General features: G+C 41.5%; 3 protein-coding genes across 9 annotated transcripts in view; 2 read left to right on the plus strand and 1 right to left on the minus strand.

The window, feature by feature from the left end:
• The window catches only part of si:dkey-61p9.7, an 88,809-nt gene that overhangs the window by 32,621 nt on the left and 30,186 nt on the right, over positions 1 to 26,002 (minus strand). For 4 of the 7 annotated variants that reach the window (XM_073946234.1, XM_073946233.1, XM_073946232.1 and 1 more), the window contains exon 2: positions 282 to 461. The exons of the other annotated variants lie outside the window; for them this stretch is intronic. In XM_073946234.1, coding sequence (XP_073802335.1) covers positions 282 to 391 — 110 coding nt within the window. In that variant the 5' untranslated portion in view covers positions 392 to 461. The remainder of the gene's footprint in view (positions 1 to 281; positions 462 to 26,002) is intronic. 7 annotated transcript variants of the gene reach the window in all.
• On the plus strand, positions 416 to 10,006 carry si:dkey-61p9.9. Its single transcript, NM_001044876.2, has 8 exons — positions 416 to 497; positions 968 to 1,248; positions 3,389 to 5,207; positions 5,440 to 5,613; positions 5,719 to 5,892; positions 6,957 to 7,130; positions 9,276 to 9,322; positions 9,417 to 10,006. The coding sequence occupies exons 2-8, from the start codon at positions 987 to 989 to the stop codon at positions 9,935 to 9,937; spliced, it is 3,171 nt and encodes a 1,056-aa protein (NP_001038341.2). The 5' UTR covers positions 416 to 497; positions 968 to 986; the 3' UTR covers positions 9,938 to 10,006.
• ptchd3l (patched domain containing 3-like) lies at positions 11,431 to 15,830 on the plus strand. The gene is made up of 4 exons (XM_068220584.2): positions 11,431 to 13,138; positions 13,346 to 13,473; positions 13,558 to 13,703; positions 13,776 to 15,830. Exons 1-4 carry the CDS (start codon positions 12,446 to 12,448, stop codon positions 15,416 to 15,418), a joined length of 2,610 nt encoding a protein of 869 aa, XP_068076685.1. The 5' UTR covers positions 11,431 to 12,445; the 3' UTR covers positions 15,419 to 15,830.

The raw sequence follows: 26,002 nt of genomic DNA on the forward strand, positions 1-26,002 counted from the left end.
TCCCCCTGTTGGCGTGGGTTTCCTCCGGGTGCTCCGGTTTCCCCCACAGTCCAAACACATGTGCTATAGGGGAACTGATCAACTACCCTGGCTGTAGTGTATGAGTGTGAATGAGTGTGTATGGGTGTTTCCAATAGGTTACCCTTATTTATTTTGAATAATAATCATAATATAATCATAATATTTAATGTGTTTATATAATATCTATAGGCTGTGTACAACTTTGCGTCAAGCAACAGGACTGATGTCTTCTCTTGAGCAATGAGGATTACTCTACATACCTGAGATGTTTTCTGAGGATCTCTGCGAGCACAGACTCTCCATGACCTCGTCCTGTATGAGGATGGGTGTGTTTACTGTGACGTCTGCCTGCTTCTCTCTTCATTCTCATGTCTCAACTTGTAAAGCAGTATGATGCGTGTTTCTGAAGTATTTCAGATCTGCTGTTCAACTCCACAGTTCTGGGGAAACAGAGAGATCTACAGTCATCATTAGAGGTGAGTGTTTGCTCTTTCTGCACACAAACTTTAAGTCTGAGTTTATTGTCCTGATCAAACAGATGAAATGAAGTGAGTCACAGAAAGCTGCTCATATCTGAAGTAAAGAACCCCGAGTATGATCCAGACATGATAATAAATCTGCTGTCTGCAAACCCCTCGGGCTCTCAGCAGAGGTTCACCGGTCAGACTGCTTTCGATTGTTTTCCTGAAGTGGTTCTGGTTTAACTCATCTGAAGACGAACAACCTTCAGCAGTGCTTTCAAAATCACCCCATAATGATCAAGTTGAATAAGAGAAATGATGGACCATACATAAAGCTTATAAAATATCATCAGCAGTAACAAGGAGAGCTGTGAGTGGTTTTTCTCCACTCTCAGGTGTGTTAATGTAATAGTAATAACATTCAAATGTTTATGTCAGACGTACAGTAAGAAACTGCTTCGGGTGTTGTTCTCCTCTTCCTGCAGCTGTGAACCGGTGAGGAAGATGGCGTCTGTTGAAGAGCTGCTCTTGAAATCACTGGAAGATCTGGAAAATCCTGAGCTGAAGAAATTTCAGTGGCACTTAAAGAAATATCCTAAACGTATATATAAGTGTGAAATGGAGAAAGCAGACAGGTTAGACACTGTGGACAAGATGGTAGAGTGTTTTGGAGCAGAAGATGCTGTGAATAACACTGTCAGCATCCTGAGGAAAATAAACCAGAATAATCTGGCGGAGCAGCTGGAGAATGAACACAAGAATCAAGGTAACATTTTAATTGACCAATCTTTCTTCCTAATTCCTCGATTGCAGCACTAGGGGGGATCTTCGGTACTCTTGAATAAACTATATGTATTAGGCCGTACTCACACTAGGTACAGTTGCCTCGAACCGGGCCAAAGCACGCTTGTCCCCCCTCCTGTCTCCCCCGACGGCCCGCGCTCACACCATATCGGGCCTCGGCACGCTTACGTCATCACTGCTGCTCTGTTCAGTGAGAAGCACTCCCTATGGCAAGTCTTTTTAGCATTTAAATCTTTGTTCTGACTCCATAAATATATTTAGAGATATCTCTAATTATATTTTGACTAGTCATAATTATAAATCAACTAGTCAGAATAACAATTAGAGATATCTGCAATTACAATTGTACTAGTACGAAATCAGATTGGAGATATCTGCAAATATATTATGACTAGTCATATTCCTCCATTGACTTCCATTGAAAAATATTCGCAGATATCTCCAAATGAGTTTTGACTAGTCACAATTGTAATTAGAGATATCTCTAACTGAGTTTTTACTAGTCAAAATACATTTGGAGATGTCTTTAATTCGTCAGATTTAGAGATATTTACAGATATATTTGAAGATATCTCTAATTAATTTACTAATAGTCGAATTACAGTTGTAGATATCTTGAATTGGATTTTTGACGAGTCAAAACTCAGTTAGAGATATCTGCAAATATTGTTCAATGGAAGTCAATGGAGGAATTGCAGATATCTCCAATCTGATTTCGTATTAGTACAATTGTAATTGCAGATATCTCTAATTGTCATTCTGACTAGTCGAATTATAATCATGACTAGTCAAAATATAATTAGAGATATCTCTAATGGATAGTCAGAACAAGGTTTAAATGCTAAAACGGCTTGCCATACGCTCTCACTCAGTAGCACCGTGGAGATTTCTCTAGTTATATCGTTTCAGTCGTTTGATATGCCGTCAAATATTTCGCCAAACAGTCCTCAGGGATGTGGTGACACGCAGTCAGATATTTTGCCGAACAGATCCGCCACTTTTGGCGCTCATAAACGATCATAAAGCTCTCGTGCTGCAGGAATGAGGAGGTCTGCTGAAGGCGCAGCTGGCGGGCTGTGAGGAGTTTGCGTCTTTAATAAACTACAGCAGTTTGCGTTCACTGAACAGTAAGAATGATTAATAAATCCATATGAAACAGCCCCTTAAAAGTCACGTCTCGCTTTCGGTTTCGGGCTTTGGCGCGTTTTGCGCTCACACACAAGCGTACCGCGCCAAAGCCCAAGTGAACCGTGCTCAGGCACACCTCTTCCAACCGGGCCAGGGCCGGCCAAGTGAACCGTGCTTGAGCCCGATTCAGCGCACTCACACTTCTCAAACGATCCGGGAAACGGGCCTGGGCACGGTACGGATGGCATAGTGTGAGTAGGCCCTTAATCTTGATGAGCTTTAGAAACTCTCGTGTTCTGACCAAATGTCATTGACCATTGCCATCTTGCAAATACAGTTAAAATCCCTGTTTGTGTGCTTGCTCTGTTCCTATTGTCGAGGATGCATCAAGAGATGACTTGCAAGAGACAGATATCCCAACCAGTGAATGTTCCATTAATGGCATTGTAGAAAACCCACACAATTTAAAAACACTCATCTACTGTGTCACGAAATGAACTTTTCAGAGCTTCCAGATGAGAATGTAGTCATATTACACTGGAATCTGTAGTTTACTGACAAAGAGAGCACATCTTCCAATATCATCTTCAGCGTATTCAGACATCAGGACTGCGGTTCCTAATATTGATGTCTTTTAGTAGAATTCAAAGTACTAACGGATAACTATAGGTGTACCATTTCTATAAGCTAGAGTCTGATGAAGGTATATCGTCAGTGCTATCTGACTCCTGCAGCTTTTAAATACTTGCTTTCTTATATTATTCATAGCGATTTACAATTGATAAAAGTGTTGATCTCTGTTGTAAGTGCAGCTATTATTTAGAACTGATTTTCTTCAACATCATCAATACCTAATGTTAGCTATAAGATGTTTTATGAGCCTAGGTTAGGATGTATATGAAGATGTTATTATGAATTTGATTAAAAAATGCTCTTTAATGAAAATTCAACCTTTTTTCACTGCTTTTTCAAAGGCTCAGCTTCAGCAGACAGCAAACAGGTTCTTCAAGAGAACAGCAAGAGACTAAAAGACAAATTAAAGCAGGACTACGAGCAGATATTGGTTGGTAACACACAGAAAGGTCGTCAGAAGTACCTGGATGATATTTACACTGAACTATATGTGGTGGAGAACGAGACTGGAGGAAGAGAGAATGACCATGAGGTGATGCAGATAGAGTCAAGACACAACCAACAGACTGCCGAGGATAAACCAATCAAGTGTAACGACATGTTTAAAGTTCAGCCTGACACAGGTCGACGGAACAGAAGAGTCCTGACACTGGGGATTGCAGGAGTGGGAAAAACTGTGTCTGTTAATAAATTCATTCTTGACTGGGCTGAAGGAAAAGACAATCAGGAAATAGACTTCATATTTCCACTGCCGTTCCGTAGACTGAATCTGATTAAACAAAAAGAGTCCAGTCTCATAGGTCTGCTTAACAAGTACTTCTTTAGAAGTCCCAATACATTGAGCTCTCTTCCTGAAGAACAAGGCAAGGTGATGTTCATCTTTGATGGACTGGATGAATGTCGCTTCCCTCTGACCCTTGATGAAGATGATGGGTTGACAGATGTGAATGAGAAAATGAATGTGAGTAAGATGCTACCAAACCTGTTAAGGAGACATCTGATGTCCTCTTCCCTCATCTGGATCACATCCAGACCAGCAGCAGCCAGTCTGATACCCCGAGACTACATTGATCAGGTGACTGAGGTGCGAGGATTCAATGATGAGCAGAAGGAGCAGTACTTCATCAAAAACAGCAGTGCTGAGGTTGCTGGAAACATCATCAGTCACATCAGGAAATCCAGGAGTCTGTACATCATGTGCCACATCCCTGTCTTCTGCTGGATCTCTCTCACTGTTCTTCAGCCTCTGCTGGCTCAAGAGAGCAATAAAAAAACACCTACAACTCTCACAGGGATGTACATCAACTTCTTACTGTCTCAAAAGCAGCAGATGAGAGAAAAATACAGCAATGATTCTGACCCGGAAGCCAATGCCTGGTCTTTTGCTGACATTGTTCTGAAGCTGGGGAAACTGGCCTTTAAACAGCTGCAGAAAGGCAATCTGATTTTCTACAAAGAAGAACTTGAGGAGTGTGGGCTGGATGTCGAGCAAGCATTTCTGTTCTCTGGGTTATGTACTCGAATGTTTCAGGAGGAAAAAGAAGTTTCAGATGCAAAGGTTTACAGCTTCGTACATCTCAGCGTTCAGGAGTTCCTCGCGGCTCTCTATGTGTTTTATACTTACAAAATCAAGAAAGCAAACCCATTTCTTGATTCCTGGAAGAAGCTGACATGGATACTGTCTAAAAGGTCTCTGTTAAAGCTTCATAAGGCTGCAGTCGAGAAGACTTTACAAAGCAAGAATGGACACCTGGACCTTTTCCTCCGCTTCCTGCTGGGTCTCTCACTGGAGTCCAATCAGAGTGACCTGGAGGAGCTTCTGCCACGACTGAAGCTCAAAACTGAGAACATCAAACACACGACAGACTATATCAAGAAGAAAATAGAGGAGGAGAAGAGAGGACAATCAGCAGAGAGGACCATCAACCTCTTCCACTGTCTGAATGAACTGAAGGATGACATTGTGGAGGACCTCCAGAAGAGTCTGAGCTCTGGAATTCTTATATCACAGGATCTGTCCTCTGCTCAGTGGTCGGGTCTGGTGTTTGTGCTCCTGATGTCAGAAGAGACTCAAGAGAAGTTTGAACTGCAGAAGTGCAGAAGATCTGATGAAGCACTGATGAGACTGATGCCAGTGGTCAAGAACACCAGGAGAGCACTGTAAGAGTCTTCTTTATAGTATATGTTGTTAGCTGTTTTGATTGGGTCTGACTTTTACAGAGTGATGTTCATCCTTTTATATTCAATAATCGCTCTGTGTTCATCCTGTCTTTTAACCTTTCCTCTGACTATATGACTGTAATCAGTGGTTTCCTAAGTCATTTGTGCTTCAGTTTATATACCATACCAGATTAACACATTAATACAGTTGTTTATTTTGTCCTCTACACAGGCTACAGTGCTGTAATCTCACTGTTCAGTGCTGTGAGAGTTTGTCTTCAGTTCTACAATCCTCAAACTGTGTGCTGAGAGAGCTGGACCTGAGTAACAATGCCCTGCAGGATTCAGGAGTGAAGAAGCTCTCTGATGGACTGAAGAGTCAACACTGTAAACTGGAGACACTGAGGTCTGAGTTCGAGCACCTGATTGATTGATTGATTGATTGATTATGGAAGTACTAAACGTATATTACTATAATCACTCTGTTGAAGTAATTTGTGTTGTTTCTCAGCTTGGCCATGTGTAATCTCACTGCTCAGTCCTGTGAGAGTTTGTCTTCAGTTCTACAATCCTCAAACTGTGTGCTGAGAGAGCTGGACCTGAGTAACAATGACCTGCAGGATTCAGGAGTGAAGAAGCTCTCTGATGGACTGAAGAGTAAACACTGTAAACTGGAGACACTGAGGTAAAATAAATGTCACAATAAATGACAAGAAATGTTCAAGAAAATCAAGTCAAGTCAGTTTTATTGTCAAACATGCTGAAGATTCTTGACGTACAGCACATATGAAATTACAGCCTTCAATGCAAACAAGCAATACATAAATAAATATAAAAAACAGAGAAATACAAAACAAAAGTGACAGTAGTGCAGTGTTGTGGGACGCCAGAGATAAAAAAAAAAAAAAGCAAGTGTTTGAGACAATTTGTATGTTTGCACAGAAGTTATATTCTGCATTGAGAGAACCTGAGAGCAGCTTTTACAGCGCTGCTCAGAGCTGTGTGTGGAAGTGGAGGATTTCCTCACCAGAATCCCCTCAGTCACACAGTTTGGTTGATTATAGAGCAGGTACACTGCCTTATACATCTGAACATTTGTACAGAAACAGGAGCACACATTTATAAGACCGAAAACTGACCGCTAGATATGCACAAGAGATTAAGTAAGTAACATTAACTTCTAGTAGTATTGCCAGTGAAAGTAAATGATAAATCACTAGGATTAATCTTAGCCTAGTATTAGGCTCTTCTGGAGTAAGATGTAGCGGAGAAGAATACATTTCTATATTTCTATCTTACTTTAGCCTGCTTTCATGCAACTGCGTTGAGACTAAATTCAGCCAGGCTAGCTTGAAGATCAAGGCTAATCATTTTGTGCAATACGCCGCTAGCTGTGGACAGGGGATTTTGGACTGTTTTTGGATTCTTTATTGTTTGCTGCCTCTTCTGCCTCTTTACTTGATTATGTTTTGGATTAACCCTGTTATTGCTGCCCGTATGATTATGGACTGTGTGATCAATGCCTTACCTTTGTGCTTAAAGATGTGTGAAATATAATGATTTAGTTAATATCAGTTCCTTCACCTTTAAAAAGAGCTTAAGATAAATTACTAATGGCATTTAATGTTTCAGTCTTTGGCGTCTAGTGACAATACACAAATACTTAGCTCTTATTTATCTGTACACGTATACTTCACTGCAGTTAAAAGTCTTTCTGTTGAGTTTACTGATGTGTGTGTGTGTTTGTAGATTGTCTGGCTGTATGGTGACAGAGGAAGGCTGTGGTTTTCTGTCTTCAGCTCTGACTTCAAACCCCTCACACCTGAGAGAGCTGGATCTGAGCTACAATCATCCAGGAGATTCAGGAGTCAAGCTGCTCTCTGAACAACTGGAGGATCCAAACTACACACTGGACACACTCAAGTATGTGGGCGAGCATATACATATGTTTTGTTTGGATCTCTCCTCAAAGACAGATGGATAGTATGATGTTTATTTAAACAGCCTGAAGGCAGTTTAATATTTTTTTCACTTTCACAATCAAAATCCCTGAGAACTGACTTGCCTTCTGCATAAAGCTATCACAAAGGCACAATCATCCCTGAGTGTGAGTCTAGGAACTTGTGGGATTATATTTATTTTTTCAATAATTATATTTATTATTTTAATTATTAGCCCCTTTAAGCTATATATTTTTGATTGTCTCCAGAACAAACCACTGCTATACAATGACGCCTAATTACCCTAACTTTACCCTAATTACCCTAGTGAAGCCTTTACATGTCACTTTAAGCTGTATAGAAGTGTCTTGAAGAATATCTAGTCTAATATTTTGTGCTGTCATTAAAGTGAAGAGAAAACACATCAGTTATTAGAGATGAGGTATTAACACTGTTATGATTAGAAATGTGTTGAAGAAATCTGCTCTCTGTTACACAGAAATTGGGGAAAAATAAACAGGGGAGGTCTAATAATTCTGACATCAACTGCATACACAGAATTATTAGCCCTCCTGAAATATTAGCTCCCTTTGTTTTTTTCCCCCCAAATTTCTGTTTAAAGGAAAGAAGATTTATTTTTTGTAGAAGCACTACACAAGCACAGCTCTCAGTCCACTAGTGTCCGGTCTAGTCAGTTGTACCAGAAAGGACTGAAATGTACCAGAATGTTACTGTTAGTTCTAAGTAAACTTACCCCTTGTTACAATCACCAGCGATCTACTCTATACAGACTGCTGGAGAACTACACATCTGCCACCAAAGGAACTACAATCCTGTCATGCACCACACACTCACACCTGTTCCGGTTTTCCAGTGATTGCTAATCTGCTGATTGAACTATTCATGAACAGATTCAAGGACTATATGAACAGCGCGCGCGCACACACACACACACACACACACACACACACACACACCTTGTTTTGTGACATTGCGACGCGTTTTCCTTGCCTTGCCGTGTTTGACCCTTGCTTTGTTTTGTCAGTTTCTTTTGCTTGCCGCCTGTACTGACCATTCGCCTGTTATTTGACCATTCCTCTGCACAAGCCTGAAACAGTCACAAACCTGGTTAATGTTAATCAGGACTATTTCCATTACAAATACCCACCTGCTATTGTGTCTGGCATCCTACTAATAAACTGTTTACATGACTTACCTGTATCCCGCCCTTTCTGTGAAAATAACGATGGTTTGTTCTGTAGATAACTAATATTGCTGAAGGGGACTATTAATATTGACCTTAAATTATTTATTTATTATTATTAGAAGCTGCTTTTATTTTAGCCAAAATAAAACAAATAAGAGTTTCTCCAAAATAACAAATATTGGATGAAATAGTGTCAAAATCTCTAAACCTTTTGTCAAAGTTTAGAATAAAAAACGTAACCTAACAAGATGTTACAAACAAAAAATTTTTTATACGTACCTCTGGTTTCAATTTACAAATAACTGTGTGTGTGTGCTTGTGTGTGTGTGTGTGTGTGTGTGTGTGTGTGTGTGTAATAACCCTTTATTAATCAGGGGTCACCACAGCAGAATGAACTGCCAACTTATCCACTATATGTTTTACACAGCGGTTGCCCTTCCAGTTGCAACCCATCACTGGGAAACACCCATACACACTCATTCACTATGGCCAGTTTAGTGAACTATAGCGCATGTGTTTGGACTGTGGGGGAAACCAGAGCACCCAAAGGAAACCCACGCCAACACGGGGAGAACATGCAAACTCTACACAGAAACACCAACTGACCCAGCCAGAGCTCAAACCTTGCAGTGAGGCAATTCTGCTACCCACTGCGCCACCATGATGCTATGTGTAATAATAATAAAAGCAATTAAATATAATTCAGTAGTCAGTAGAGACCTACAGGAGCTTCTCAAGTTGTGTTTTTTATCTGACAAGCAACACAACAGCCAATCAGAATCAAGCATTCAGCAGATGCCTGATATTATGCAAAATAATGAAATATTTTAAGAGTAATGTTTGATCAGAATAATTGTGATTGGAGGCCTGCTGAAAGTGTGTTTGTTTACTGACTGAATGTCAATCTGTGTGTGTTTACAGTGTGGATCATGGAGGAGAGAAGATGATTACAGCAGGACTGCACAAATGTATGTCAGCACACACACTGAGACAAACACTACACTAACACACACACACACCCCCAGCTTTGCTGTTATAATGTGTGTGTCTTCTTGTGTTCAGATGCCTGTTTCCTCACACTGGACCCAAACACAGCATACGCTGAACTCATTCTGTCTGAGGAGAACAGGAAAGTGATGAATGTGGATCAGAAACAGCCGTATCCTGATCATCCAGACAGATTCGATAATGTACTGCAGGTGTTGTGCAGAGAGAGTGTGTGTGGACGCTGCTACTGGGAGATTGACTGGACTGGAGAGGATGCGTCTACATCAGTGGCATATAAGAGCATCAGGAGGAAGGGAGATATTGAGTGTGCGTTTGGATGGAATCCTCAGTCCTGGAGTTTGATCTGCTATTCCTCCAGCTACGAATTCAGACACAATAACAAACATACCTATTTACCAGGAGAGCCGATCAGCAGGAGGATAGGAGTGTATCTGGATCACAGAGCAGGAACTCTGAGCTTCTACAACATCAGTGGAGACACAATGATCCTCATCCACTCAGTCCAGACCACATTCACTGAGCCGCTCTATCCTGGGTTTAGGGTTTATCGTGGATCTTCAGTCAAACTGTGCTGAAGACTGAGAGATTGAGGACTGGACTTATTTACCCATAATCCTGTGCTCTGCAGGATCATTCAGCAGCAGTGAGATGTTCTGGAGTCTCTTCATCGCATTATTCCTGAACTTAAGTGTGTGTGTGTGTTTGAGTGGTATTCTCCTTTTGTCTTTCTTCATTTACTATCATAATAAAACTGAACTGTCCTCTAGTTTACACTGCACATCTGTATCATTACTGTAATAATGATCATCTCAAACACATTCACTCAAAACAGGGACAGACAGGAGCATGCAGATAACCCAAAAGCATAGTCAGAGTACAGGCGAGTGGTCGAGACAGGCAGCAAAACAACATAAACAGTAAAACAAAGCAAAGGTCAAAAGTGGAACAAGGCAAGATCAGGAAAACGCTTCAGTAATGCTCACTTGCCGATCACAGGACTCAGCAGAGAGTGTGTGTGAATGAGGTGTCTTCATAGTACTAATAATCAGTCTATCATGAGCTTCCAGCTGTGCAATCTGAGAAGACTGAATAGCAAACTTCACATTAAGGTAAGCTAGCCATGTTACCTTCCATAGAAACAAGAACTACTATCCTAGCTAAGAACACCGATCCTTAACACAGCTTTATTTAAACTAACAACAAACTAGAAGCATCAATGATTTCACAAAAAGAAGTAAACATACCTGAAAGAGCGAGAGTGCCAAACGAACATTTGCCAGTGAGAGTCAGCGATTAGGACTCATAGTGGCAGATTTGAGTTATTGTGGTAACATAGTTGTGTTTGTGCTTAGAAAAAACATCCAGCAAAAAATATAGAAGAGCAAACATTACATTCTACATGCACGCAACTCTCTGTGTGGATACACACTCTAATATGCAGGTGAGTTTCTTTATTTGTGATTCGTCTAATGGGATTTGTGGACCTGCACTGAAGGATCTGAAAAGCTGTACATGCTATGTTGTGTTTGGAAGAGAAAAAAAAAACCTAATGCCTACACATTTGCAACTTTGCTCTGTGATTACAAGTTTACTGATACACACTTATGGCTATACTTTGCAACTACAAATCACACTTTTACACTAAAAATAGCTTCATACGCAAGGGTGCAAGCCTAAGCTGAACAATCTCCCATCCCTCAGACGACACTGCATCAAGATTCATTCATATATTATCTGGAGCCCAATATGCTGCTGCCTTCTTCTAAACCACATTCTGCTCACATTACAGAGTCCTGCTGCGGAGGAAGGGGATGCAGGTACGTGACTGGCCTGCCTACAGTCCTGACCTGTCTCCAATAGAGAATTTTTGGTACAGTCTCAGGATTGCTGGCCTTGGTAGTACTGACCAGGGACCCCAGTCTTCAGTTTGCGACCCCCCCCCCCCTCCTCTTCTTCAGTTCGCGATTCGATTACTTTAAAATGAGCCTTTATTGCTGGAGAAATGTTGCTGGAATATACTAAACTCATATTTGTTTTGGTGACTAAAGTGACTAAAAAGACTAATCAAGCTTCATTAACTTAATAGATTTAAACAAAACCAACAATGTTATATTCTCAACTCATCAAATTTGCATAGACTTTTTGTAATTAACCTATGTTCACTGAAATACACATTGTTAATTAAATGCAAACTAACTCAGTTGCGTGTTTAGTTCTCAGATTAGGATCAAGCATAGGATCAGGTAGCTAGGTGGTTAATTAGCTTTATATTTTATCTTTAACTTGTTACAGCAATGGATGCTTTTGAAGCACAAAACTTGGCAAATCTTCCGTTTTAATCAGTGGTTATGAGTTCTCAAGGTCATGTGATTTCAGGAAACAAGGATTGATTATGTCTCGGGTCATGTCCCAGAACGCCAATCACTGAACAAATTTAACTTTAACATGGCTTTTTAAATCTGTTTTACAAGTTTGAAAATGTTTTAAAGGGACTTTTGTAAAATTAAATGGAATAGTAGTTAATCTCTTATTGTTCTGTTTAGCAGGGGTACAAGTAAGGAGGCAGGATAAGCTTTAAAAAATGTGTAAAGTATTGCATATTATGCAGAGTATAAATGTACTTAAAAAGCATGTGTTAGAAAAATCTGAATAAATCTTCATACTCTGTAAAGCACAACTCAACTATGACAAGTGCACTTAAAAACTACAACTAGCGTATATTTCCAGTTCACTTGGGTCACCTAGGCTTGGGTTTGTGTTCCACCTATTTTAATTTCTTGGATGGAGGAACTCGCACTGTGTGTGTCAGTCAATGATTTCTGATTATCACAGATCAGTATTTTCACCGTATCCACTTCCTCATTACGGCAATTCATTCCCCCCTACAGTTTCTGACCGTGATACTGAAGGCAGGTGTCAACAAGGAAGTGTGCTAGTAAGTGACCTTATTTTGTTAATGAGTAACAGATGAGCTGTTAGTGTTCAGATCAGCCTATAAGTATGCTGTAAAACACTGAGTCTGTGTAGAGGAGGATGACTCTGGGGAGATTCACCGCAAGCTGCAGAAGTGTCTCTGGAGGACGATGAAGTGCAAAACAGACTGCATCGAAAGACCTCTGTCTCTCGTCTTTGAAAAACTCGGCCGTCTCATTGGGAGACATCCGGTTGTGTTTATCTTATTATCTTTATATGTAGCTGCTGGTCTTGGAGCGGGGTTCATCTTCCTCAAGGAGAGGGAGGCAAACGATATCGAAGACCAGTTCACACCTGTCAATGGACCTGCCAAGCGGGACAGAGAGATCGTGGCTGAACACTTCCCTCCATCTGATGAGTTTTCCCAGTTAAGGCTCATGTCTGAAGGCACGTACGCCTCTTTAATCATCACAGACTTACAAGGAGAAAATATATTAACTGCAGCAGCTTTCGAAGAAATCCTAGCGCTAGACAGACAAGTCAAAACTTTACAACACCTGGGCAACACCTTCGAGAAGCTCTGTGCCAAAATAAGGGGAAACTGTGTGTCAAATGCAGTTTTAGACATTATTCGGTATAATGCTGCCGACATAGATTCTGTGACCATAACATATCCGATCAACGACAAAACATTTTTGGGAACAACCATCGGTGGTGTAGAGACACAGCCAAACAGCTCAATGCTGAAAAGTGCCAAAGCGATCAGACTTTATTACTTCCTAGATGAGAAGAAGAGCAAGGGAAACGCAGACTGGCTTGAAGGCTTTATAGAGTTCTTCTCTAATTACACAGACCAGGAAAAGGTGAGTGAAGATGATCGAGAGGTCCTTCAGCATGGCCTAACACACACACAAACAATCTCCAATCACTGTAACCCATTCCTTAAAGACATCTGAAGAAAACACAGATACATTTGCTCGATGTTTCTCTGCTGGTGTCGTGACCTGTGCTAATCTGCCATGATCATGTCTTCACTGCAGCTCATTAATGTGTGTGTTGGATCTCCACAGGTCAGTGTGTCTTACTTCACGTCAGTGTCAAGACAGAATGAGTTTGAGGGCAATACAGACTCCGTGATCCCTCTGTTCTCCATCACATACGCCCTGGCCATCAACATTGCAGTTCTTTCTTGTTTGAGGTACGCAGTATTCAAATAATACTAATCTAAGTACCTAATCTAAGAGTGTGAGACAGGCTCAATTAGACAGGTGTGTATCCACAGGTTAGACTGTGTCCGGACGAAGGTGTGGGTGGCGTTACTCGGCGTGGTGTCTGCTGGTATGGCCGTGTTGGCGAGCTTCGGTCTGCTGTTGTTCTGTGGGATGCCGTTCGCCATGACCGTGGGCTCGGCACCCTTTCTGATTCTGGGTAAACTTAATTAATGTCATCATCTCCCGGTGCGTCTCTCAGCTGGTGTTCACTAGCTCTGCTTTCCTCCAGGTGTCGGCGTTGACGACATGTTCATAATGATCTCCAGCTGGCAAAAGACTTCGGTTGATATAGGCGTGGAGTTCCGCTTAGCAGAAGCGTATAAAGAGGCTGGCGTGTCCATCACCATCACCACGCTGACGGATGTGCTGGCCTTCTACATCGGGCTGCTGACGCCCTTCCGCTCGGTGCAGTCGTTCTGCATGTACACCAGCACCGCTCTGCTCTTCTGCTACCTCTTCAACATCACCTTCTTCGGCGCGTGTCTCGCCCTGAACGGACGGAGAGAGAAAAGCAACAGACACTTTCTGACATGCATGACGGTCCCAAAACCCAGTGGCGATGCTGTAAGTTGTTGTGCTGGTGGGGCTTTTGATGAAAACACAAACAAGGAGCATGAAATGCCAATGGAAGTGTTCTTTAAGAAATATTATGGCCCATTTCTGGCAAAGGTGTGGGTCAAGGTGCTCGTGTGTCTGATCTACGCCGGATATTTAGCTGTCAGTATCTACGGATGCTTCCAAATGGAGGAAGGTCTAGACCTGAAGCATTTAGCAACAGACGGCTCGTATGTTGCAGATTACTATGACAGAGAGGATGAGTTCTTCTCTGCGTTTGGTCCGAATGTCATGTTAGTCATCAAAGATGAACATTTTCAGTACTGGAGCCCTGATGCTCGTAAAAGTCTTGACTTGTGTTTGAAAAACTTTGGAGATCTAACAATGGTAGATTCAGAGATTCCACTTACTTCTTGGCTTGATGCATACATGCAGTTTGGTCAGAGTGCTGGTTTTGATTTAAACAATGAAATGATATTCAAAACTCAATTACCCGCATTTCTTAACCGCTCAGAGTTTAGCCACGATGTTCATTTCACCGATAATAATATCAATGCAACACGCATGTTCATTCAAACGGTGAACATCAAGACAGCGATCGATGAGAAGGACATGTTGAATGCGTTCAGAGAAGCTGCACACACATGTGGGAGGTTGGAGACGCCTGTTGATCTGATCGTGTATCATCCCGCATTCATCTATTTCGACCAATATGCCGTCATCGTCAGCAACACAATCCAAAACCTAGTAGCTGCTACGTGCGTGATGCTGGTGATCTCCCTGCTGCTGATCCCGCACCCTCTCTGCTCGCTCTGGGTCACCTTTTCCATCGCATCCGTCATCGTGGGAGTGGCCGGCTTCATGGCGCTCTGGGACGTCAGCTTAGACTCCGTGTCCATGATCAATCTTGTCATCTGCATCGGCTTCTCTGTGGACTTCTCTGCTCACATTTCCTATGCTTTTGTGTCCAGTGAAAAGTCCTCAGCGAATGAGAAAGCCACGGATGCTCTCCACAAGCTGGGCTATCCCATCATTCAGGGAGCCGTGTCCACCATCGCAGGAGTGGTGGTGCTCGCCGCGGCTAAAAGCTACATCTTCAGGACCTTCTTCAAAATCATGTTCCTGGTCATTCTCTTCGGGGCGCTGCACGGCATCGTGTTCTTACCCGTGTTCCTGAGCTTCCTCGGCATTTGTAGCAACCGTCGTGTGAAAGATGAACCAGAGCAGAAGGACACCAGTGAACGGAGAGTAAAAGTGTTCAGGATTCCGACTGTGCAACACCTGAAAGCTTTTTCTGCTGATCCTGACTGTTTCTGAGCTCTGTTTGACTGGACCGAGCGTGCTCTTGTGCTGTGACTCGTGTGTCTGTGAGTGTTCAACATGCCATCCGTCCTCGGTTTTCCTACAGGCAACTGTTCGAGACGCTGACATTATTCAGTTTCCAAACTTGACAGAAGACCTGTTTAATACAAGCCTTGCTTTATATGACATTTCCATTCGACCAAGACCATTCTGAAAAAGCAGTTATTGTGTTTGGTTTATTAGCATTAAATATATACATATTCTGTGTATTTATAGTTTAATTCAGTTAATCCTTTATGTCTAATTCTTTTCCTCAATGTGTTTTTTTTATGTTGCTGTTACATTAATTATGCACGTATTGCAGTTAATATAAACCATGTTACTGGGGATTTATGCTTGACATTAAAGGATCTTGATATCAGTATAACTGTTGTTGACGTGAGTTATTTCAAAGTCAAAGTCAAAGTCAGCTTTATTGTCAATTCAGCCACATGTACAAGACATACAGAGAATCGAAATTGCGTTACTCTCAGACCCAAGGTGCTTAACATTAATATAAAATATATATATAAAAAATAGTAGGGTTTAAGAAAAAAAGAAAATTTAGAAAATTTACAGTATATACATTATTGCACATAAATGTGGTCTAAGAAATATACATATGTAATAAAAAAAAAAAAAAATTGTAAACAATACAGTGACATTAAGGGCATATAGCAATGAGTGCAAAGTAAACCAGAGTTGTGCAGATAAAAAACAGTATAGTGCAAAAAGAACTTGTAAACATGATAATTGTGATAGAGTGACAGTGACATATTGGGAGGTAGTATATGTGTCTGCATAAAGTGACAAGTGCAGATGAATATGTGTGTGTGTGTGTGTGTGTGTGTGTGTGTGTGTGTGTGTGTGTGTGTGTGTGTGTGTGTGTGTGTGTGTGTGTGTCAGAGTCCAGAGGTGCGAGGGGAGGAGGTGCGTGGGGAGGGAGCGGGGAGCAGAGCTGGGAGAGAGTTCAGCTTCCTGACAGCCTGATGGATGAAGCTGTCTTTCAGTCTGTTGGTCCTGGCCTGGAGACTGCGCAGTCTCCTCCCTGATGGCAGCAGACTGAAGAAGCTGTGCATTGGGTGGCTGGCATCTGCTGTTATGCAGAGGGCTTTACGGGTAAGACGTGTGCTGTAAATGTCCTGAAGGGAGGGGAGAGAGACACCAATGATCTTCTCAGCTGTTCTCACTATGCGTTGAAGTGTTTTCCTGCAGGATGCATTGCAGGTTCCAAACCACACAGTGATGCAGCTGGTCAGGATGCTCTCAATAGTGCCTCTGTAGAAGGTGAACATGATTGGGGCTGGTGCTCTTGCTCTTTTGAGTTTGCGGAGGAAGTAGAGACGCTGCTGTGATTTTTTGGCCAGTGCAGTGGAGTTTTTAGTCCAGGAGAGATCCTCAGTGATGTGTACACCCAGGAACTTGGTGCTGCTCACACGCTCCACAGTCGCACCGTTGATGGTCAGGGGAGCATGGAGAGTGTGCTCTTTCCTGAAGTCAACAACAATCTCTTTCGTCTTCTCCACATTCAAAAAGAGATTGTTGTCTCTGCACCACTCGGCCAGACGGCTCACCTCACTTCTGTAGTTTTCCTCATCGTTTTTGTTGATGAGACCCACCACAGTTGTGTCATCCGCAAACTTGATGAACAGATTGGAGTTGTGTGATGGTGCACAGTCATGAGTGAGCAGGGTGAAGAGGATAGGGCTCAGAACACATCCCTGAGGGGCCCCAGTGTTTAAAGTGATGGTGCTCGATGTGTTACTGCCGGCCCGTACTGCTTGTGGTCTTCCAGTGAGAAAATCCAGCAGCCAGTTACACAGAGAGGTGTTCAGCCCCAGCTGGAGCAGTTTATGAGAGAGCTGTTGGGGGATGATAGTGTTGAATGCTGAACTGAAGTCTATGAACAGCATACGGACGCAGGAGTCTTTTTTGTCCAGATGTGTGAGTGCTGTGTGAAGTGCAGTGGAGATGGCATCATCAGCCGAGCGGTTGGGCCGATAAGCAAATTGAAACGGGTCCAGGGAGGGGGGGAGGACAGACTTGATGTGCTGCATAACAAGCCGTTCAAAGCACTTCATGATGATAGGGGTCAGTGCAATTGGACGGTAGTCATTAAAGCAGGAGGGAGATGAGTTTTTTGGGACCGGAATGATGGTAGTGGCTTTAAAACAGGTGGGGACAACAGCCTGGGTTAGAGAGATGTTAAAAATGTCTGTGAAGACATTAGTGAGTTCTGATGCACAGTCTCTCAGTACACGACCTGGGATGTTGTCAGGGCCCGGAGCTTTGCGTGCGTTAATCCTGCTGAGAGACCTCCTCACACTGTCCGGAGACAGAGTCATCACCTGGTCACCAGGGGGAGGTGGCATCTTCTGTGCAATGGTGCTGTTTTGTACCTCAAAACGAGCGAAGAATTTGTTTAGCTCGTTCAGCAGGGGGATGGTGCTGTCACATGTCTGTGGTTGGGGTTTGTAGTCTGTGATGGACTGAATTCCTCTCCACAGACTCCGTGTGTCTCTGCTGTCATTAAAGCGATGGGCTATACCTCTGGAGTACTGTCTCTTAGCTTCTCTGATGCCACGGGAAAGGTTGGCTCTAGCTGACTTTAGGCTCGCCTCATCTCCAGCTCTAAAGGCAGTGTTCCTAGCCTTCAGGAGGTTGAAGACCTCTCCTGTTAGCCATGGCTTCTGATTGGGACGGACTGTGATGGTTTTGGTGACTGTTACATCCTCAGTGCATTTGTTTATGTAGGCTGTAACAGTCTCAGCATACTCCTGGAGGTCAGTGGTGTTGTTGTAAGTGGCAGCCTGTTTAAACATATCCCAGTCTGTGGTATTGAAGCAGTCTTGTAAAGCCTCTGAAGAACCTTCTGGCCACACTTGTATCTCCTTGCAAACCGGTTTGGTGACTTTAACGATCGGTCTGTAAGCAGGCATTAGCATGACAGTTAAGTGGTCTGAGGCACCAAGGTGGGGGAGGGGGAAGGCTTTGTAAGCTCCTCTCTGTGTGGTGTAAACAAAGTCCAGTGTGTTATTGCCCCGTGTTGGAAAGTCTATGTGTTGTTGTATTTTTGGAAACACACTCTTAAGGTCTGCATGGTTAAAGTCCCCTGCCAGGATGAGAAAAGCATCGGGGTGGCCTGTCTGCTGCTCACTAATGTGCAGGTACAGGTCATTTAGTGCCTCACTCCTGTTGTTTGCATTGGAGCTGGGAGGGATGTAAACAGCGAAAAGCAGAATGGCTGTGTATTCCCTCGGTAGATAAAATGGACGGCACTTAATAATCATGAACTCCACCAGTGGTGAGCAGTGTTTGCGGACTACAACGGCATCGCGGCACCATGACTCATTGATGTAAACACAGAGCCCGCCACCGCGGGTCTTACCTCCCGCGACGATAGCTCTGTCTGCTCTGTAGCATGTTAGCTGGTCGAGCTGAATGGCGCTGTCCGGAACGTTGTCGTTGAGCCAAGTTTTGTTGAGCGTTGTCGTTGAGCCAAGTTTCCGGTAATCTTATTTATTGCAGATTACCTGCACTAATGCAGAAACACCCCTGCGTATGCTCTGTTGAGATTACTGTAAGCTGGATATCATGTGCTATGAGAAATACATCAAACTTACACAAGCAGAACTCTAATAGAAGTAACCCTTGCTTTTCTACTTATTTTTGCATCTAATTCGTCTAATATACATGTAGAAGTATTATTAGCTATAGACATTGATATTTAGTTTTTGCAGCAAACACTTAGTTTTGCTAATGAATATAACACCTTTACATTTCCAGCTGCTGCAGAGACGTTTAAAAAGCAAAATAATATCATGTTTGAGAAACAGCATTACATTCTGGAGCTCAAGAGAACAATATAAAGAAGTGATCCAAAAGGGATTAAGCAGTAGTAGTGATGGTGCACACACAGAAATAAAGCTCCCAGTGCAGCTAGATTTAGAACGGTCAGACGGGCAGAGCTCCACACAGCAACACACAACAAGAAAATTAACTTAAAAATGATCTAGCAAATTGGTCAACTTAACTGTACACACACACACACACACACAAACACACAACTACGCTCATTAAAGCTTAGACTACTGTTTGTGAGTGAAAACAGCTAGTGTTTTGCTGCTCACGATGAGAACCAGAAGCTGCAAACAAATACTTGAGAACAATAATCACTAGATCACAATCCTACACTCAAAACAAGTTTTTGGCTTGTTCAACCTGCTAATTTAAAATGAGCTGAAACAACACAATTCTTGAGATTTCATTTAGACAACTTACTTTATGTTAATCCTCATAAATGTATTAAAAGTGTTAAGTTAATTGATTTGTGTCGGGACCCTGCATTTTTACAGTGTAATCCTACAGCTTACAGTATGCACGCGGTTTTCATAAGATTTCCCTATTCTCATAACCTTTCTTATGCCATACTACACACTTGACCAAGAAGCTGCCTTGCTACTACACATTCACTTGTGATGACTTCTGTTACATCAGCATGATTTATATATTAATCTGCATATCAGGTTGAGTTTGTTCTCAGTGGTTTTAAGTTTTCTGATTCAGTTCTCTATGTCTATTATGTACAGTTTGCAGTACAATGATCATAATAATGGTTAACATTATTTTAAAATGATTGTTTAGCTTGTAGTTTTTGTTATAAAGTTTTAAAAACTTTTACTTCAGCAAACATATCCCTGTGTAACTTTAAACTTGTCAAGAAGCCAGCCATTGCATACACAAAGTGCCTGAAAGAAGCTTGAACTTGGGGTTGTTTCTTGCAATAGTATGGATTTTGGAGATTTGCATTACAGCGCAAGAATAAAATGCATTCCTTTAATAGTTACAGTATAATGCCTTATTGTTGTGTTTGTTGTCAGTATGATGGATGTTACTCAGCTTCCACAGGGAAAACATTACATGATGAGTAGGGCCAGACTGAATCTGCGGACGCTTGTTGCTATTTCTGCAGAGAATTTTGTAAAAAATCTGCGGTATTATTTTGGGAGTATCGTAACTAAAAACTGAATATATTAAATGAAAAATAATAGCTTTTAATCTTTAATTTAATGTTTACAATGCAAATCCATCTAAATCCACTTATTTGGTAAACAAATCAAGCCTATCATATAATATCTCTACTAAAGACAGAACATATTACTGTACACACTGTATTGTACAGAAATCAATTGAACACTTTCATATTAGTCATTAACATTACTGTAATTCTTTTAAAAACTCAGTTATTATACATTTATACAAGTAAATACATAGACTCAATGATGGGCTAAAAATCTGCAGAAATCTGTGGATTTCTGTACGAGTAGATTCCATGTGGGCCTAATGGGGACAGAAGGGGGCATTGCCCCCTCAGAAAGAATTTGTACCCCCTTGGTTTTCATAAAGGATTAGTTCACTCAAAGCTGAAGATTTATTAATTATTAACACTCCCGTCATTCCAACCTTCAGAACACACATTTAGAAATTGTATGAAATTATGAAAAATGTGAAATTAAAGCAGTAGATCTGTTCCCCGCGTCAGGTCAGGGTGCGCCCGTATAATAGCGCACGCGGGGGCGGAGGCGCACACTGAACTCACGCGGGACAAAACTGCACTAGTGGAAGACATGAAGGCCAGCAGCCTGATTTATTTCATGGCATGTTTTGTTTAACTAACTCTTTAAATACATTATTTCTTGAGCTCTTAAGGGGAAAAACGCAACAGAAACGTGCTGTTTCAGCAGAGACGCAGATGCCTGTTATTTTCACATTAGTTACTCAGGTTAATATTAGAGTAGCCTTATAACAATGTTTAGTTGAACACTGCACAGACCCACAGTAGTCTACACTATAAACACTATTATAATCTATTATATTCATTATTATTAATATCATTACAATTAAGCTATTAAATTGACAAAACGCCGAATCCTTTAGAAAGCGCACTTTTACAGTGTGAAAAGAAGCATCCCATTACACAGCAGCAGCCTGAATTTAAGACACTTCATTAATACATGCCTTTTGAGTTTAAAGATGAAGTCGAGTTTACAGATAAAAATCAAACAGGTAAATAGTGCGTCAGTGAGCGGATCTTTAATAAATATGTAGCTTAGACTATACTGCGATTTGCTCATGTAAGATTAATCCACAGAAAATATAATGTAGGCCTTCTTTAACGGCTAAAATACAGCTAGCATATTGATTTTGTTTTGACTTGTAGTTTATGGCCTTAAAAATGAAAATGTAACCAGAAAACAGGTTAATAATAAATAAATAAATAAAATGACGAGTAAGCCTAGTAGCTGTATGGTTTATGGTGGCGTTTTTCAAATGCTAAATGGACAATTTCACGAAAAAACAAACAAAAAACAAAACCCTCACTCATCATAGCCTAACATAAATGTTTAGTTTCAGCTTTAAAATAATAATAAAGGTTATATAGCCCATTGAGTTGCGTGTTATCCATGCCTGAACGTAAACACTTTTCACAGTAATGACTGTGAATTTTGGATTTCTTTTAAGACAGTAGACAGACTGACTCTCTGTTTTCTGGCTACACTACTGCCTTCACATGTCACTGAGTAACACATTATCTTCTATTCTTCAAACGACAGTCGACTGTAACATTTAACTTTTTCCTAACACTGATAAATGATAATTGATGGCAAGGCTACGTGAAGCGTGACAAATAGTCTAACTGTGGGTTAGCTTGCATGTGTGGCCATAGTGTGACGTCTTTACCCAGAATTCATTCATTCATTTTCTTGTCAGCTTAGTCCCTTTACTAATCTGGGGTCGCCACAGCGGAATGAACTGCCAACTTATCCAGCATATTTTCTTTTTACACAGCGTATGGGCTTCCAGCCGCAACCCATCACTGGGAAACATCCATACACACTCATTCACACACACACACACACACTCATACACTACAGACAATTGAGCCTACTCAATTCACCTGTACCACATGTTTTTGGACTTGTGGGGGAAACCAGAGCACCCAGAGGAAACCTACGCCAGCACGATGAGAACATGCAAACTCCACACTGAACCACCAACTGACCTGGCCGAAGCTGGAACCACTTCCCCATGTGCTCCTTCGTTATATTTCCCGCCGTTTCCTTATGTTCATTACTTCCACCTGTGTCTCACCCCTGTATATCATCATGTTCTGTGTACTTATAGTGCTGTGTGTTTCCTTCAGTCTCGTTCTGGTATTCAGTGGTGCTTTGTCGTCACCCCATGTCGGTCCTGTGTCTCCTGTGTTATCAATGTCCTTATAAGGGAGTGTTTTTAAAAAGTGTTTAATAAATCCTGCAATCCTTTTGCCTTCCTGAGTGAGGCAAGGGGTTACAATTTGAAATAAAATAGAAATAAATGAGGAGAATAAAACATCATTTAAAGCACTCGTTTGGCGCTGAAGCCATGATCCGTCTGCCCTCATGTAAACGGTATCGTTGCATAACCTGCATTGAAAAAATCAATAATAGCGAAACTGTGCATATTATCATTACTCTAATAAGTATATTACTGCATTTAGTCTGTAACTCAGGCAGTAATGCGAAGTAATAAACAAGTAACCCAAATGAAAGGAACAAGAGGGACCAAAATCAGTCAACAGGTCTAGTGCCCCTGCTATGGGATTAAAATGCCCCCCTCAGTTATGACAAGAGTGCAGGTGTTACCTCCAGAGACGGGGAGATCTGTCATGAAGTCTACTAGCTGTGACCAGGGGCGATCCAGAATTGACAGCGGTACAAGTTTTCTGCTGGGGAGACGACAAGGAGTTTTAGCCACAGCACAATCCCTGCACCCCTGTATCATGACTCTAAACTAGAAATGAAACAGTGACCCCCCCCCCAATCTATCAATCCTCAACGTAACGCATAGTGACCACACTAAAGGAAACGCCTAGGTTAAGCCTTGTTCCCTGATGCTGAGCTCTGGTTTGACTCTCTTAAACACATAAGCAGATTCCACTCAGCAATGTTCATTTGTCTTTGTAACACAAACTCAGAGTAATTGTCCTCCTGAGAGGAATCTTCCTAATCTTTTGGTCACCAATAAAACATTCTGTAGGGAACAAGGGTCACAAAGAGAGCATCTTCATGGTCAACAATGCTGTTGATCAGGGTGTCTGACACGAAGGCCATGCTCGTTTAGTGCTGTTTTTATGTTCTGCATTTTGTCCTTACATCAGGTCATATTGCACGTGTATGGCAGCAAACATTTGTTAAACATTTCCTTTCCTGGTTGATACTGGGCTTTAACTTCAGCGTCCTCAAAGATTTCCTGAATTTTTCAAACATTCAAGACTTAAGAATAAACTACCAGCCATGGCTCTCTATGGACTGTAAGTGTCTTCTTGTAGACGTAGACTAATGCAGTAATAATAATAACAATAATAATAATAGTAATGAAACTAATTTTGCTGGCTTTTTGAGAGCTAATTTATTTTTTTTTTTGGGTCAAATTTAATACAAGGAGTAAATAGTTGTGTAATCTAAAAGCTTACATTGTTCCATTCTCTGTGGTGATTAATTTTGATTGCAGATATACCGCTTTGTGTATTCTTTAGTCAAAATGTTATCCTCACTGTGCCATTAAATATCTATAAACAGCTCCATCAACAGATGGAGAACATCGCGATCTGCACTTTCATTTAGATTAAACTCATGTGGTGGTCATTTCATTTCATTTTCTTGTCGGCTTAGTCCCTTTATTAATCTGAGGTCGCCACAGCGGAACAGCACATTTTTACACAGCGGATGCCCTTCCAGCCGCAACCCATCTCTGGGAAACATTCACACACACACTCATACACTATGGACAATTTAGCCTACCCAGTTCACCTGTAGCGCATGTGTTTGGACTGTGGGGGAAACCGGAGTGCCCGGAGGAAACCCACACAAAGGCAGGGAGAACATGCAAACTCCACACAGACACGCCAACTGAGCCGAGGTTCGAACCAGCAACCCAGCGACCTTCTTGCTGTGAGGCAACAGCACTACCTACTGCGCCACTGCTTCGCCCGTGGTCATTTCAGTGTGGCATTATTCTGAACAGAAATGCTTCATTCAAATGTTTGGTCTCATTTGTAGTGTCTTCAACTATTGTACTGAGATTCACTATAATATTTTAGTGCAATACTGTTCATTTAATCACACAGAACTCACTGTCTACATACACTACATGTTTTGACATGGAGTCAATCATGCTATTGACAACAATCCCCATCATAATCCCCCGTTAAACCTAAATATACAAAGAGTCAGATATGAAGATTGTTAGTTTCCTTGCTGAAGTTCATGTCTAATCTATTTATTGTCAACTCAAAGGGATCTTTAGTGAAACATCAACACAATAATAAAAACTAGTAAACAATTTCGACCCCTGACATGAAGAGAAAGCTGAGATTTACAGTGTTATAAAAGTAAATCGTCACACATTATTTCCTTGTTTTGACATTTTATGTTTTCACTGGAATCACTAAAAGTTCAGTCGTGCTACTAAAATCACACGAGGACTGAGGAGGCAAAGATTAAACTCTGTCTCGAGTAGAGGAAAGCAGACACTGCTCATCCGCTGGTCAACAGCATCCTGACAGTGATCATGGTGGAGATCAGCATGTGGAGAGGATTTTCAGCATCAGGAGCGGGGAGATTAATGATGAATGCAGCACATCTCATATATGTTCATCTGTCTGTTCATTAATTATTTCTTTTTTATAGTCTCCTCCTGTCTGCTCTCCTGTGCCAGTTCATCGTCTTGTCCTCTCTTGTCTTGTCCAGTGTTTCTCCGCCAGCCCAGTCCAAGTTTGTGTTCATCTTTTGGTAATGTTTCCCCCTCTGGGTTGTTTTTGTTGCCTTTTGTTTTATTGTGTGATAAATAAACTCATGTTTTGTCCTGTATTTGAGTCCTCGCTCCTTCACCACCTTAACTTGCTTCAAAATTCGCTGTTGGGTTAAATCATTGCTATTGAAATCCTCAATAAACTGATTCAAGCGAAATGCTGACACCACTTCACTTCACTTAAGTTATCTGCTTTACAGAAGATTTGCGCTTCCGTTGTCTGCAGTTTGTTGCGATGTGTTTGGTTCAAGGTAGACACTCATCTATTTGCTTACTATTTTCTTAATTCAAGTGTCTTGTCGGTTCACTGAACTTACCAGAAGTGTGCTGATGATCTCTTCCTGGACAGCTAATTATTATTGAATAGTGGACAGTTTTTTGTGTGCATCAGTACAATATTGAATAGCACAGCATGGCACTGTGTGTCTGTGCAGCCTAACTGCGTCTGGAAATACTGATTTGCATTCTGAACTTTCAGATTTTCCAGCTAGTTGGACATTAGGTGTTGGTAGAACATAATGAAGAGATGTTTCCTTCATACCCCGTCTCATATATTTGAAAACGAGTGTCACCCGGAAACTGCAGTATTTTCTGCTCACGTTTTCTCAAGAGGCAGAGAGGTTAATCAGTGTCCTTATTGAACCTTTTTCATGCAGTTATTTTTTGACCAAGATTAAGTATTTTTCCCAAAAGGACAATTTAAAACAT

The sequence above is a fragment of the Danio rerio genome, chromosome 4, assembly GCF_049306965.1.
Source record: "Danio rerio strain Tuebingen ecotype United States chromosome 4, GRCz12tu, whole genome shotgun sequence".
Taxonomy (NCBI): Eukaryota; Metazoa; Chordata; class Actinopteri; order Cypriniformes; family Danionidae; genus Danio; species Danio rerio.